Below are 16,443 nucleotides of genomic sequence, written 5' to 3' on the forward strand. Positions count from 1 at the left end.
AACAGTTTAATGGCCAACTTTTTGGCAAAACATTTTTCAAAACATGAGTTAGAAGTTTTGGAATGGGCTGATTTTTGGTGAGGATGATCTCTATGATGAGGAGATCATCATCACCAAAAATCAGCCCATTCCAAAACTTCTAACCCCATCAAAAACAGTTTATAAAAAATGGACGGTCCATGATTTTTCAACTGGTAAACATGGGTTAGAAGTTTTGGAATGGGCTGATTTTTGGTGAGGATGATCTACTCACCGTAGAGATCATCCTCACCAAAAATCAGCCCATTCCAAAACCTCTAACCCATGTTTTGAAAAATGTTTTGCCAAAAAGTTTGCCCTTGAACGCTACCCATATATATATATATATATATATATAGGGTCCCGTTCAGCACCCTAAGTTTTAACCACACACTTTAACAAACGTGTTTTGTCTTACATGGGCTAGAAGTTTTGGAATGGGCTGATTTTTGGTGAGGATAATCTCTATGGTGAGGAGATCATCCTCACCAAAAATCAGCTCATTCCAAAACTTCTAACCCCATCAAAAATGGTTTACAAAAAATGGACGGTTCACAATTTTTCAACGTGTAAACATGGGGCTAAACATTTCGGAATGGGCTGATTTTTGGGGAGGATGATCTTCTAATCATAGAGATCATCCTCACCAAAAATCAGGTCCATTCCAAAACTTCTAACCCATGTAGGACAAAAAACGTTTGTTAAAGTGTGTGGTAAAAACTTAGGGTGCTGAACATTTCCCATATATATATATATATATATATATATATATATATTTCAAATGATTATAAAACTCTTGTCCTTGGAAAAATTATCATATTATCTATAAAATTATTAACTTAGTTATAATTATTTAAACTGGTTTAAAATAACACCAACACTTCCTTTACTAACTTACTAGGATTTTAAGCCTTATTAAAGGTGGGCTTAGACTCATAGCTTAGTTGGTTTGACACATTGTAAAACAACTTTGAAGTCATGGGTTCAAGTCCACTTTAGCCATAAAAATAAAAATAAAACTTTACTAAAGGTTGTTTTACTAAAATGTTTTACCACATTTGCAATTCAACACCATAACTCTCGAGATATCATGGAAAAACTCAAATAAAAAAATTTCAAAATTTTTTTTGGACTTGAACCAAGGTTTTGAAAATGACGACTATCAAATTTTCATCTAACTCCCAAAATTAAAAGTAAAATTCAAAGGTGAAGAATAATTTTTTTTCAAAGTTGATAGGATTTTGTCTTCTACAACTCTAAGCATCATATCATGGTTTTAGATGCCACAAGTTGAGCCCAAGGACCTTAGGTAGGGGTGAAATCTTTACTAACTTAGTAAGACTTGTCGGACTCTTAAAATAATTTTGTAATATGTGATTTGTATTTCAGTAATTATAGTTTTTATCACCACTAGGTCGATTTGTAAATGCTCAGTCACAAAATCTCATTTTCAGTCAAATAAAAACATTTAAAATAGTTAAAAATGGTAATTTTATATAAAAATGTAAAAGCCAGTTGATTAGGATGACCCACCCAAGTCAACTCAGTCCTTTAAATATATCAAATTTACCTCACTTTTTTTTTTATATTTATATTACAGCTTCTTTCCTCCTGTCATCCTTTGTAGCTGTTGGTCCATTTAAAAAATTTGTTTCAAAAGTTGGATAAAGTTTGAGTATAATTCAGGTTTACAATGAAAAATCAGTTGAAAAGTTTGGTAAAAATAAAATAAACAAATAAATAAAAGGGTGATTGAAACTTACCCCTCCAGGTTTTGGTGAATATTTGAGATATCCTATATGTTTTCAAACAGATAACATACCCCTTGACCTCAGTCTTCCAAGATTAAAAAAAATGGTTTTATTGTCCTCTTCTTCAACATACAGTCGAAATCTTGTATTTTCTTCTAAAAATATTTGGTTTTCAAACTCTTCAATCTCTAGGTTTTTTTTTTTTTTTTAATATATTTGAGATCGTCTTCACTCTCTTATCTAAAAATTTCTTGATTTTTGTATAATATTTTATCCAAGATGATAGGTTACAAGGAGAAAAATCATGGTTAATTATTAGAAGAGAAAGATGGCGCAATTAGTTCATTTTGTGTCTCTCAATGAAAATTAAAGTCAAAGCGTATGGCATCAAATTGGAAAAAGAGTGGGTATCTCAAATGTCCACCCAAGCAAGAAGCTATTGAAAATTCATCCATTTCCAGAAACTTGGAACATATTCCAAATCTTTAGGTTAAGATTATCATATTATCTGATAAAAATAAAAATAAATCCAAATACAATAGTGTTATTTTTGTGATATAAGATTAGAGAAAATATACAGAAAGATAATGTGAAATAAGGTAACAAAATAAATTATAAATACCATAAAAATATTATCTAAATATTAAAATGAGTAGAGCTTGTATTAGACACAATAGCCTTAAGACAGATTTTACCCCTATGATGTACTAACAGCCTTTGGACTGTCTCTTAATACAATGCTCCACACATGTACAAGCAATACTTCTAGTATACTTGTACAACAAAGTTTTAGCAAAATTGGACTTTTCATGTGTACCCATGTAAGGTTTAAATCCGAAGATTTGCACCCATCTCTAGGTGCGCATCGTATGCGTATACACGCACTAAGATTTTTCAGATTCATATTTCTTCTCACACTTACTACAATATGTGAGAATTTCTATATAAGAGTTATACTTTCTAATTGTTTTTATTCGATGTTGGACTAACATTTTACACCATAACTTACAAATAAACCATTTAACTCTTACTTTTACTTTTTTACTATAACTTTTATTTTTTGCTTTTACTTTTACTTTTACTTCCAATTCCATTCAAACATTAGGATAAATTCCACATTAATCCAACAAATAACACATATCAATAAAAAAAATGTTCAGATGACGACCAAAATTCAGAGAAGGAAATAATATTTTTATTTTTATTATTGATGATTAGTAATTAGTAGGTTAGATGGATTTTGAACCCTTGGTATAATATCATCACTCACAAACTTTAGTCTCTGTGAAGACATTCAATGAAATAGTAGAATGATATAGAGAAGATCAGCTTGACCCTAGCGCAAGGATGGCACACACAAATCAAGAAATGATTTAAATTGATTAAAATAAAAACTCATAGACTTTAACCAACTTAACAAGGTGGGACTTTCTAGAAAAGAAAATAGTTGTGGACAAAAAAAATTCACAAATCTATCTCAAGATTCGTAAAATAAGATTGCAAATAATTTTTATTAATTTGATGAAAATGAATATACAAATCTCAGTACAATCCTTTTATTAACAATGAAAAACAAAATATATCAGTGTAGATTTCTTCTCTCCAGGTTTCACATTTGATCGACTGTGAATGTGATTTTTGATGTGTAGATAATTGCTTTTGATGTGTAGATCTTCTATAGAGATTTTTGTAGATTTACTTCTCTTTAGACTTCATACTTAATCGATTGAGAAAGAGTTATTGGCTTCCAAAAAAGCTTGATCTTTTCTTTAATCGGAGTTTGAAGAACCTTATTTCGTCTCTAAGGGATGACTTGAGAGCTTCTTCTTCTTTAATGGGAAAACTTCTGTATTCTAAAAGGGAGATCTCGGTCATCACCAAATGAGGGAGACTTTAGTATTTATAGACTTAAATTAACTCTTCCAACTATACCTTGATTTAATGAGTTTTGATTAGTTAATTTAAATGTTAATTTGATCAAATTCAAATTTTAAGAACTCTATGAAAATTATTAGATTTCACTAATCCGTTTGGATGTAGAGTCTTTTAATGTAGACCACTTGAACTTTCTTGACCATGGGCTTTATCTTCGAAAGTTCAAACCCAGGTTTTAGGAGGTATGTTCTTAGTTAATGGGCCTAATTTGGATTTGTGGTATATTTATAACTTCTAGGGATTTTCTTATGATTTGTAAAAGATGTAGGGATCAGTTTAAAATTTCGATACCTACAATAGTTTTAATTGATCATATGGCACATATTTTTGAACCCTTAAGTCCACTTCAAGGAGGACCTAAAAATTAATGTGATTGATAATCAATGAACATTAACTCCAAGTATCCAAAAATACTAAAATTCAATATAACTAGAATACGTTCCAAGAATACCACTTATAAGTTAGTGGCTACTTATGATACACCAATCATGTTTACTTTAGATGTATGGGCCCACCAACAGGTGTATTTAAAGTTGAGAGAGAGACAATGGGCTCAAAAGTGCGCCACGTGGCAGTTGAGGATAAAGGGTGATTACAAAGTCCATCAAATTTGAGCTTTATCAAAAGCAATTTGTTTATCTGATTGGTATTGGAATTATTTTAAATATGATTGCTTTTTATCAGAATAAATTTAGGTTAACTATATCTACTTTAATCTTAAGCACTAGAAATAAGTTTCAAATTTTAAATAGACATCCAATAAGTTTTTACCCTTTAAAAAATTACTAATCCTGGTAATTTTAGTACACCTTAGTGAGTTTGGATTTGATATGAGAGGGAGGGACAAAAAATGTGACCTAGACTCGAGAAATAAAACTCACAAAATACCCAATTGGCCTAGTGGCAAGCCGAGCCTTGATAAACTCCTCAGTAAAGAGTAAGTTAAGTGTTCGACACCCAAAAAAATCTATTTTATCCTTAAGTTTGAAGGTTGAAGAGGTTAAATTATTTTACCCTAGAGGCTGAAGATAATGAATTTCTTGTGAAAAAAGTTACGATGTTTTGCTAAAAAATGGGGGTATGAGGTCATTCAAAATGGATCTCTCAATGAAGGCCAAGATCAAGGTGTATGTTTGAAACATAGGGATATGTAAATCAGTCGCAAGAAAATAAAAAGGATAATTTAGTAACCCCTTGCAAAATTGACGATATTAGATTTACCTTACGGAAAGTCAATATCTATTTTTTTTTTTTTTTAACAAGTCAAATATTTATACAAAAGGAAATCAAGATTATGAGTCAACCATCATTAGCACTTAGCCCTCATTGACCAAAAAACTTGGTTTCAGGGGCGGAGCTAGGATTTTGCCCATGTGAGGGCAACCACGAGTAGAAAAAAAATTTGTGAGAGCAACTAGGAGTGACAAACAATTTTTGTAGACCCAATTAAGAGTGGAAAATTTTCTTGTAAGAGGCAATAGTGGCAAATTTTGTCATCCATCGCTAAAATATGTCACAATCATGGTTTTAAATCTCATCCGAGTCATCTAGGTCTCATTATGATTTTTCACAATGTCTCAACATTCACATCATCTCACGAGATAAATGAGATATCTCAGACGATATTTTGAAAATCTTGATCGAGTCAACTGGGATTTTGTAGATTTTGATTAAAATAATTATTATTTTTTAGATTTTAAATATTTATTATATAAATAAACAATGATTTTATGACTAAATATTTCATAATCTATGATATTTTATTATAAAATTATAATTATTTTAATTTAAATATATGTAAATTAATCAATGTAAACCAAGTTTAATGGATTATCTCATCCGAGATGAATTGATTCATCCAAGACAACTCTTCGAGCTCACTAGTCCATAGACTTTGAAAATTCTTGTTGATACATGGTGTAAGGAAACTCATAAGATACGCAACTGCACGCACATGCATAGACATTTACACATGGTTCAATTCGCTCAAGATTAATCATGGATCCACAAATTACAACATTACACCAAATAAGAAAAAGAGAAATATATAATAGACCCAACAAACGTAACTTGGATTTTATACCGATAACAGTACTCTTTATCATGGTTTCAAAACTCATTCGAGACCGAGACGACGACGTATCGTCCAAGTCGTCTCGATATCAAGCATGGATGAGATAGACGAACAAATCAATTTTTGGGACGAGATTTAAAACCCCACATTTATTTTTCAAAATTTTGAACAAGACATCTCAAACGTATCAAAAAACTCATCCTAGACGATTAGGTATCTAGCATGATGAGACACGAAATTGAGTTTTAAAACCATACTCCTTATTGCCCTGAACATTACAATGGAACATGGTTTTAAATCTCGTCCAAGACCAAGACGACTTGTCTAAGAATTGAATGCGTGAAATTTGATAACTTTAGATATGGATCAAGGATTTAAGTTCCAATAAGAATCAGATGGAAATATATTATGTAAGGATCCCTATAAAATGTGAAAAAGTATGAGTATTTTATTACATATCTTGCTTAAATGTAAAAATTATTTAAATTTTATATATCAAATCGGGTTTGATCTAAATATTGACATCCCGTAAAAATCAAATCCAATATTGTCCAAACCTAGATCGAGGGCGGAGCTACATAGGGGCGAAAAAAAAAATCGATTTATGCCCCCATATTATGATGGCCATTAGTGATAGCCCCTAGGAGTAAAGATTTCATCCTTCGTAAGGGTCACCTTATGACATTCATAAACATGATCCAATGCTTCAGCCGGGCAGAGGACAAAATTCTATGAACTTTGAAAAGAAAAATTATAAAAATAAATTAATTGTATTTCACCGTTATATTTTAAAACATTAGAGTTAGGTGGAAGTTCATTTTCAAAATCTTTGATCAAATCCAAAATATTTTGGTTTTTTAATATGAGTTTTCGATGAGATTTAGAGGGTTGTGATATTTGATTGCTAATGGCGTAATCCATTTGAGCAAAACGACTCTTAGTAAGGCTTAAAATCTTATTAAGTTCAAAGGAAAAAGTTTCTCACCCCTTTTAAAGAAAGCCTATTTTCCACATGACATTGGTGTATTTTCATAGTTTCTTCTAACTGATTACATGTCTCTTGACTTTGGTATTTTTCTATAAACTAATAAAATGACCTCAATGCCCTCATCATCATCACCATCATCTTCTTCATCATATCCCAGGGGTTTAAGATGATTGGTTTAGGAAAGAAAAATCAAATGTTTTAAGGGTTTTTTTTCTTAGTTGATTAGTGAAGATTGAGGTCAAAGGTAAAGGTATGTCACCGTGAAAATATAGGGCATTAAGGGGTTGAGCCATGTAGGGCAGTTAAATTAAAAATAAATAAATGATTTGCCCCCCCACATTTTGATCGATATTAGAGATACCTATGTTTTTCAAACTGATTATGCATGTTAATGAAAAATGTCATAAAAGACCTCAACTTCAACTTCTAATCAGTCTCAAGAACTAATGGTTTTTAACCCTAAAACTAGTTTATCTCCGGTGGCATGATAAGTATTTTCCACATATTGATCAATTTTGAGATTCTATCTTCTTCAACATTCAAATCTTAAGAAAAAGATTGGATTTTTTTTTTTGGTAGCAAAATAAAGAATTTCTACCAGACATTGAAAACTATAGGTTTAACTTAACCTCCTCACGTTCAATCTGTACTCAACAACCTTTCATTATATCCTCAAAACTAATCATCTTTAACTTTATGATAAGATTTTATTTTTATTTTTTACCTTCACTTTGAGCCTTGAATGTTTTTCATGTTCAACATTCAAATATCAAAAACAAAAAGATAGAATTTCTAGAGAAGTACATGATATTGAATATGTCTTAACCTAACCTCATCTTCAACCTTTACTCAAAAGCATTTCATTATATCTCCGAAACCAGACATTTTTAACTTTAAAGTAATGTTTTTTTATTTTTTATTTTAAAATTCATGAATGTCTTTCCTCTTCAACTAGCAACATCAAGAACAACATATGAATTATAGATAAGTACAAAGAGCTTTCAGAAAATTGGACACTTTTACAGGGCATTGAAGATAATAGATTTAAGATGAGATCATTTGGATAAAAAATTATTTACCCTAGAGATTAATAACTTGAAGATGACAAAATTTTAGGGTAAAACCTTCAACCTTAAGATTTTATTTCCTTCCACCTCCGAAGATCAAGGGCAAGATAAGGTTTTTGGAGGAGCAGCAGCTTTGGGGTAAAAAATCAAGGTTTTTTCTACCACCCATTGAAGACGTTGGATTGAATAGGTTAAACACAGTTTATTCTATAAGTTACCAAATTTATTATCAAGATTATTGACTAATCATTGTTTATAGTGACAAAACCATCATTGGCATAGAAGAAAGCAAGATTATGGGTTGACCATCGTTAGCACTTAGCCCCCCACTGACTAAAAATCCTAGCTCCACCCCTGCCATCAATTGACAGTCCTAGAGCCCAGTATGCTTACCACCATTTGAATTTTAGTCATTTTTACATAGTTTGTGAAGTAGTGTGATACTCCAAATTTGAAAAAGGAAAGAAACCAAAAATGTCCCAATTGTTTGAAGATTTTTCAATTTTTGAAATGGGATATTTACAGCCCCCATGAATAGAATCAAACTTTATTCCAAGGTATTTACACGAGATTCCTCTATTTTATTCTTAAGCAAGATCCCAGAGGTTTTACTTGAGATCTCCATTTCTCTTTTCTGTGCCCAAAACGACCTGCCCAATTTATGAGCCCCTTTCTAATTCCCTCACCAATCTAAATATCTACCCTTTCCCCCAGACAGCCAGCCCTCACCAGGTTGGCATTGCTAAATGCTCCGCAATGAAACAAGCTCTCTCGAATATGACATATGCAGAAACTGCCATGGCCAACCCTCCTTGACACCACAACCGACTTGTTCATGGAGATGACCTAAAAATCACTACATTTATCCAATAATCTAATAATTGGCACCATTCCTATGTTCTTCGACTTAAAACTGTCAAAATCTCTCGGGCAATTAACAGATTCCATACAAAATCTCATCTATTTTAGTGAATACTAAGTTGTGTTCCTCTTAGAGGATTGGAGCATGTAGAAGACTGGTAATGCAAGCCTAATGCTCACTAGAATGTGAATGGGTCAAATAATTAAAACCTCCTGTTGGGTTGAATCTTCCACTAATACCACCCTAAGTACTTCCCAAGAAATCATTCTTACTGTACATTTGGGCCATCTACAGACACCTACCCAAGTTTCTTGAACATTGGATTTCCCCAATTTGTCAATTATATTTTCCTTGACACATGAGCCAAGTCAAGAACCAACACCCAATACCCCATATTCAAATCCAAAAATAAAAATGATGCAAAAATATAAAAAAATTAAATTGATAACAAATCAAGAATAAAATACAAGAAAGATTGAGATGGTTACCAGTCAAAGGCAGAGCTATTGCATTTTAAGAAAGCAATTTATTTTCATTGTGGACCACATGGTGGTACGAAGAATGATGAATAGGTGAAGACAGCACAATGAATGAATCCAAAGGGGGGGGGATTGTTTTGTCATCCCTAGAATAATTGAACGATCAGTATGTTATAAGTCTCCCTTGCGGCGTTCTTCTCTCAACTTCACCCACTCTCTCTGGAGGCCAGACTATATGTGTCACCCTCCCTTGAAGTAAACCCAATGGAATCTGCAAACAAAGGTGCATAAATGTCAGCTCTTGATTTCATATAATCAATGTAATAATGATGCCCCCATTTCAGAATTTCGCATTTTGGGCATTTCTTAGAACACTGAAGGGGTGAAAGACCAATCAAAATTTCTTGTTCCCATGTTATACTATTTATAGAATTTTAATGTGTATCAACTTTTCCAATACATTATCTTTATATTGTCTACTTGAATGAACTAACATTATTTCCTAATGACACATTGAATGATCAAATAAACTCTGCCACACGACTGTGCCAGCACTTGAAATCTGCGGAATACTGCAAGACTCCTCCTTCTATTTAAGCTATTATGTATGGCACCACTATTTTAAAGACCTAAAACCACCACCCTGAGGTGCAATGGTAAAACATTAAAAAAAGCTGATCTTAGACCAAGAGGCAGACCCATGACTGAGGGTGTGTGCTTCTCACGTTAACTTCCTATGTTTTCTGTTTTTTTTTTTTGAATAATTATCGATCATCTATATATATTTTTTTCTCTTTTGATCGAAATAGTAGAAGAGAAAAATATAGAAGGGAATGACTCCATACGTCTTCCCAACCATTTTTTATTTTATTTTTCTATATTTCTTGCTCAAATATAAAACAATAATTTTATGTTGCTATTAACGTAGGAGATTAAAACTTGAAATTTGGAAATTGGTGATTACCCTATTTTTTCTATTTTTAAATACTAACTATTTATATACGTTGCACATTTATTTTAAAAATTCCATGCAAGTGAGGCTTATGCCTTACGCCTTGAGGTGTAAGCCTCAAGACACTAGCCAACCAAGCACTTTGCCTCACACCCTAACATCTAAAAAACATTGCAAAGTACATTTATCATAGCTGTTAATTATTAAGAATAGAATTATGTGACTTAAGATGATTGTAATGATCACCACTTCCAATGTGGTACATCAAGTACCATGGGCATATTGTGTTAAAGATTTAACTTACTGGGCCAAAAGATCTTGAATCCAGGCTAGAAGCTGAGTTGTCCCCTTCGACCCAGCAATGGCCTTCTGGAATCTTGAGCGCATTGTAAGAATCGGGGAGTTTGATCCAATCACCTGGCAAGGCAATTAATCTCTTTATTTGTTTCTCCTTGTAGTTACTTGGAGACCTGCAAATTATTGGAATGTATTGCAAAATCAGATGGGATAATTTCAAACTTTTGCATGAGCTTAGTCATCTCAATTTTGTATCCTTAGAAGTTCAACTTTAATGGAAGTAAAGTATTCTCCACAAGACATGTCAAAGTAGCGTAAGTATCACACATGGTCAACAATCTGAAAATGTCCTAACTGTTTAACCAGATGTATCACCTGAACTGCCAAAATGATATGGGCTATGGTCCAAAGCAAACTGGGGGCAAAAGTGCATTGTTGAAACAATTAAAATAATCCCAATAGTGTGAACTCAAAACATGACCGACTAAAGATTCACTAACATTTAGTCGGTTCTGCATGATGGGCATGTGGCTGCAGTTAGATTCACAATTTTTTTTATAGGTAAAAGAATTTATTGAATAAGGAGAAAGGAAGCTAGACAAATACAATATAATAAACAAAACAAAAGAGACAAACAAAGCTAACAAAGCATCATAAACAAAAACTACAAAGATGGTTATTAACAGAGCTAAAAAGTTATTCGTGCCAGTCAGAAATAGAAATACCTAAAGACTACCACGTCACCAAGAGAAAAATTGTACTTGGCGAGGCAAAATTTCTCCACTAGAACACGGTCATCTGCAACCAAACCAGTAAACAGCGAACCGGCTGATAAAACCACCAAGGGACTACAGTTTGTTAAAGCTTCCCAAAGTTTAGCATCATTTAATCCTACTTGACCATAAATTTGGCTAACCAAGTAAGGACCTATTTTGTATGTAAGCTTAGAAAATTTTTCCTCGAAAAGAAGTTTCTCCTGTTTTGAGAATTTTTAAAGAATCCTCAAAACAGTAGAAATTTATTTTCAAGGAAATATTGGTTAGTAAAGATTTCCTAGGAAAATATTTTGTAAACTTCCATGCAGGGCCCAAAAGGAATAAGAAATTCATACCCATCGATCCCAAAAAAGTATCGGTGATAGGATTGAAAGTCGGATGCATGGAGTGACCACGCACAGGAGCAATACTAGCATATCGATCTGAAACAGTGAGGGCAATCAGTCCCGCAGTTAAAGACTTCTTAGTAAGGTTCCACAAAAATCTCGGAGTTCCCATATCCAAATTTCCACACAAACAAATGTCATGGAAGATTATAAGCCATCTGCAAAAAGCATCATCAAAGTGTTTGGTATGCACTGCCAATTGTGAAAGGCTTCAACATTGCCAATTGGGAACAAAGTTTTGTAATTGGGATAAAATATAAGCATTCCAAACAAACAAATCAAGTAGTCAAACTTCCAACAAAAGGGATTTAATAGGCTTTGGGCGAAGGGTTAAGGGAATTTAGGTTACATTTGTGGAAGGTCCCATTGTGGATTAGTAAGAGTCCATCTATTATAGCTTCCAGCTTCTACTTCAGGCTTTTGTGTCTGGGAGAAACAGAAGCCCAAAGCCTGGGAAGCTGCATCTAGGAGAATCTTGTATGTTATAGAAGCTGCATAAGTAATGGGCTTCGCACATAAGTCCGAAAAGCTTGTTTGTTTCGTAACTTTTATTTGCTGGATTATGGAAAATGACCATAATGCCCTTACATGTAAAAAATTGTAAAATACAGTATTTTGACAAAAACCTTGATAACTGTTCATACAATTATAAAAAGATATATAACATAAACTTGCCATCAACATGTTTTAGGCTATTACATGCCTTCAATCAAAGATGAAGTAAATATGCTACTATAAATAAAACAGTAATCAAAATAAAAATATTATTAAAACCACAGTTCAACCAAACCGATTTAATAAATTTTCTGTTTGATTTTTGAAACACTTTTAAACCCATTTTTCAATGGCATTCATTGTATTTTTTAGGGCAAAGATGATCAGTAGTAGCATCTGTTACAAAGTACACTTTTCTTTAATTAGACAGAAAAACTGAAAAAACATTGTGAATTGAGGACTTGAAGTTGTGAAAGTGGGTATGAACACACTTAAATTAATAGATATGACTTTAGATAATTTAACTGTTTAATATATTTTTGTTATTTTTTCTATAACTTTATTATTTACAAAACCAAAAACAAAGAAAAAAAAACACAAAAATGACGTCAGTTGAACATCACACATGCAATTATAAAAGACTTAAACAAGATTTCAAAAAAGAAAAACAACAAAGAGAGATGAATCCATCACAAACTCGAGGGCTAAAACCAGATTTCTTACCTTTCGAAGTGCGATGGAGTTCGAACGGAGTTTGATCGGCGATTCGACGGAGATCTCGGCTTGTTTGAAGGTCGTGCCCTAAACCCCCTTCAGTCACTGTGAGTGAGAACAGGAAAAAAATCGAGAGCAACTCTTTCGTCCTGTGTAGAGAAATATTTGTTTTAATAAAAGGGGTAAAAACGTAAATTCATCAAAGCCGTGTTTTTTCTCTTTAAAACTCGATTTCGCGTCTCGTCTCGTCAGACACGATACCGAGTCGTCTCGGACGAGTTTTCTGATAAAAAAAAAATCAAAAATTTCAACATGATTCCTAGATCTCGGTAAAAAAAAAATGACTTTGTGAGTTGATCTCGTTTAACTCCGAGACCAAATTAACTCGGATAATATATCTCAGTCTTGAACAAGTTTTATAACCCTTGATGGGCTTCAAAACAATGCCATTTAGTGCTTATATTTGTTTTAATAAGGGGGTAAAAATGTAAATTCACCAAAATTATTTTTTGGTTCTTTGACTTCTCACATTAGCACCCGCGCAAAAACAATCCTAAATGTGCTTCAAAACAATGCGATTTTGTGCTTCCAAACAAAAGTTGGAAAAGCAGAAGCGTCTCTAACGAATAAGGCTTTTGTGGCTCAAAGTTCAAAAAGCTCAAATAACCCAGAAAAAAGCTAATAACAAATAGACTTTAATCAATTATTCTAACTTCTAATCTCAATTTCTATCCAACAAAAAAGAAAAATATGATTGTTGTGGATGCAAGAGTATCATTTCTTGATTTTCTATCATTCAGGCCAAATATAAATTTATAGAGTTTTTATTAACACACCAATTTCTCTGTTTTACTTATAACACATCAAAGCTATTAAATTTTGAAAAATGATGGGTGTGCTGTAAGTAAAAGTTGGTGTGCCAATAGAATGTCTATAAATTTATGTCATTATTGTTTTTCCCTTTGTTTATCATCAACATTAATATTGATAATAAAAAAAAATGAGTTATTTTGTTGAAGAAAATCATTGGGATTTTGATCTAATCATAGTATCAGACATCAACCCAATTGGATACAATAAACCATATTTTCAATCGATAAAACCCTAAATTATACTAGTATCAAGTCATTGACTCATACAAAAACTTGCACAAAATTGAAGAAGATAAATGATTGAACTTGGAGGGGTTCTCGCCAATTTTAAACCTGCAAGCCCTAATCTGATCAACATTGTGTTTGAGTAAGATGAGTGCTCTGAGAAATGGGTAAATTTTAGTTCAACCCCTTATTGTTTGGCATAATTCTATGTTGACTCCTAACATTTTAACAATTGCACTTATCTCCCCTATAATTATCTGACCGACTCACTTATCCTTTACATCCAAGGGTCAGGGGTGTCAATTAATACCCATTTAACCAAATTGTAAACCCCGATTTTGGATCCCTCTTTATTGGAACGATTAGAGTCGGGTCTAATATGGAACCAAAGTGATAGATACCATAACCGTTAGGTTCTATCTACATACGAGTAATCAAACTGATTTATTTTATCATTTATTTGTATACTAACCATAATTTAAGATTTTTCTATAGTTTAAAATTAATATATATATCATATAAAGTTCTTCAAATTTTCATATAAAATTATGCAGTGGAGTTTATAATATGTCATCTCTTCTAGAAGTTTATTACTTATAAAGAAGATGAATTTAAATTTAAAAAAAAAAAATATTAGCTCACATCTTTAATGGAACACATAATAATTAAGTTGATACTTTGTAAATAACATGTTAATTTTTTTTTTTTAAAGACAATTTTTGAGTTCCCCTAGACGATCTTTGGGCTCCCCTCTTGGCATTTGAAAACATGATCTGTTGCTTTAAGGTTGTAGATGAAGAAATTCTACGGATTTTGAAAAAAAAAAATTTATTTTTCACCGTTGTATTTCATTTTTTAGTTTGAGACACTGCAAGGAAAATTAGTTATACTGACAACAAGGTTTTCGTCTACAACTGTCACTATGTATTTCGTCGGTAATACTTTTACCGACGGATACGTGGCACCCATTGCTATATTCCTTTTACCGATGACAACATGGCATCCATCATTATATCCATTTTCTGGAAAACATTTGGTGGGAAAATTTTTGGCGGCAATTATTTACATACTTTTACCGCTAGATTTTACTTGTTGTCATTATATCTAATACCGACAGACCTACTAATTCCATCAGTATATCTTATTTTGTTAAAAAAAAATTAATATTAATTTAATAATTAAATCAATATATTTTATTTAATGATGAGACCAATGAGACTCGAGTACGTGTTTGGATTCCTGATGAGCTTTCTCCAAATCATAATCAGAATGAGTCTGGTCATCACACTAGCTGGAGGCATTGAAGTGGGCTTGGAGTCACCATACGTAATATTCTTAGGATAGAGCTCTGCCATAGAGCTCAAACCCAACTTTGATAGGCTCGGTCTACCCCAGGAGGAGCTGCCTTGTTTTCAAAGTTGAATTTACCTCAAACCCTAAATGTATCTAACAAAGTTACCATACACACACATGGGGGAACAAATTGGAAAGAAACAACAACCAAACTACCTTTTTGGTCTTGAGTCTGCCCATGTTCAATCAAAGAATCAAATCCATTTCAAACGACAAGAATGACGAAGATCCGTAAGTTTAAACGACTTTTAACACAGTTTATGAACAACAAAAGTTATGTTGTGTGTATGAAGCTCAAATATCAATGATTCAATATAGGATATAATCTTTAATTGTGTGAACGGCCATATTTTTTATATTTGGTTCAAAATATCCATTAGAAAATGCAAAATCTAAAAACTTAACAACTTCATCGTACTTGAAGGTATTTTTAGGCAATTGAATCCAATTTTTATCTATTGACATGTCCACTTTACGACGGTGTCACCTTTAAACTAATAACACAGTCACATACCCAAAAGAACATATCACAAGAATATTAATTTGAATCAGAAAAGAGAATCATTATTGGTATATGGGATAAGAAAGATGTTGAAAATCCATATAATACATTTTCTACATGAATATGAAAGTATGAGCTAACAATTAGCATTACAACAATTCTCAAGTGTGGTGAATTCAACTCCAAAGTTCATCAAAAATAACTCACAACACATCTTGTAATCATTCTCAATTGTTCTATTTATAACTTTGTGAAATATTTCTAAATTGTACTTGTACCATGTCCACAATTTTATATTTCTAATTTTCTAAATTTTAATTCCTCAAATGGAAAGAACCACTTAAAGTGTATAATACAATGTAAAACCACTTTCATGAAGGTTTTACGAAGAGTCCAGAGAAACTTCAACTAGTTATTTTAACAATTCTAACACTCCATTCCATATCCAATGTGGGACAAAAAATATTACATAAGGAAATAAGGAAAACAAACAAAATATGCAAACATGGAATCTCTACTTTCCTCGTAGAAATTTTTATCCACCAAAATTTGAAACACCTCCTTGGAAGAGCCACGTGTAATAAGATGTAGAGGATGACATGTCTCTCTTGACCTTGATCATCTTTTATAGATTAATAAAAATGACTTCAATGCCCTCATAATCCTCGTCATTCTTGTACAAAAGATTGAGGAAAAC

General features: G+C 32.3%; 1 protein-coding gene and 1 non-coding gene across 3 annotated transcripts; one reads left to right on the top strand and one right to left on the bottom strand.

Moving 5' to 3' along the window:
• The first annotated feature begins 3,047 nt into the window (after positions 1 to 3,047).
• LOC147386260 (U6 spliceosomal RNA) lies at positions 3,048 to 3,152 on the top strand. The gene has a single exon (XR_015172379.1). It is a non-coding gene; the product is annotated as a U6 spliceosomal RNA (small nuclear RNA).
• A 5,958-nt stretch (positions 3,153 to 9,110) lies between these two features.
• LOC147386261 (Peptidase S24/S26A/S26B/S26C family protein) lies at positions 9,111 to 12,960 on the bottom strand. 2 transcript variants are annotated; one of them, XM_086424166.1, is made up of 5 exons: positions 12,804 to 12,960; positions 11,535 to 11,743; positions 11,149 to 11,221; positions 10,431 to 10,596; positions 9,111 to 9,445 (listed from the first exon to the last, which is right to left on the bottom strand). In XM_086424166.1, the coding sequence occupies exons 2-5, from the start codon at positions 11,695 to 11,697 to the stop codon at positions 9,338 to 9,340; spliced, it is 510 nt and encodes a 169-aa protein (XP_086280292.1). In that variant the 5' UTR covers positions 11,698 to 11,743; positions 12,804 to 12,960; the 3' UTR covers positions 9,111 to 9,337. The 2 variants fall into 2 exon arrangements, with proteins under 2 accessions (XP_086280292.1, XP_086280291.1); XM_086424165.1 differs by having other exon boundaries at positions 11,149 to 11,251.
• Between the last annotated feature and the right edge of the window lie 3,483 nt (positions 12,961 to 16,443).

This window comes from Akebia trifoliata, chromosome 14 (genome assembly GCF_017979445.1).
Source record: "Akebia trifoliata isolate Shusen 1 chromosome 14, ASM1797944v1, whole genome shotgun sequence".
NCBI classification, from domain to species: domain Eukaryota; kingdom Viridiplantae; phylum Streptophyta; class Magnoliopsida; order Ranunculales; family Lardizabalaceae; genus Akebia; species Akebia trifoliata.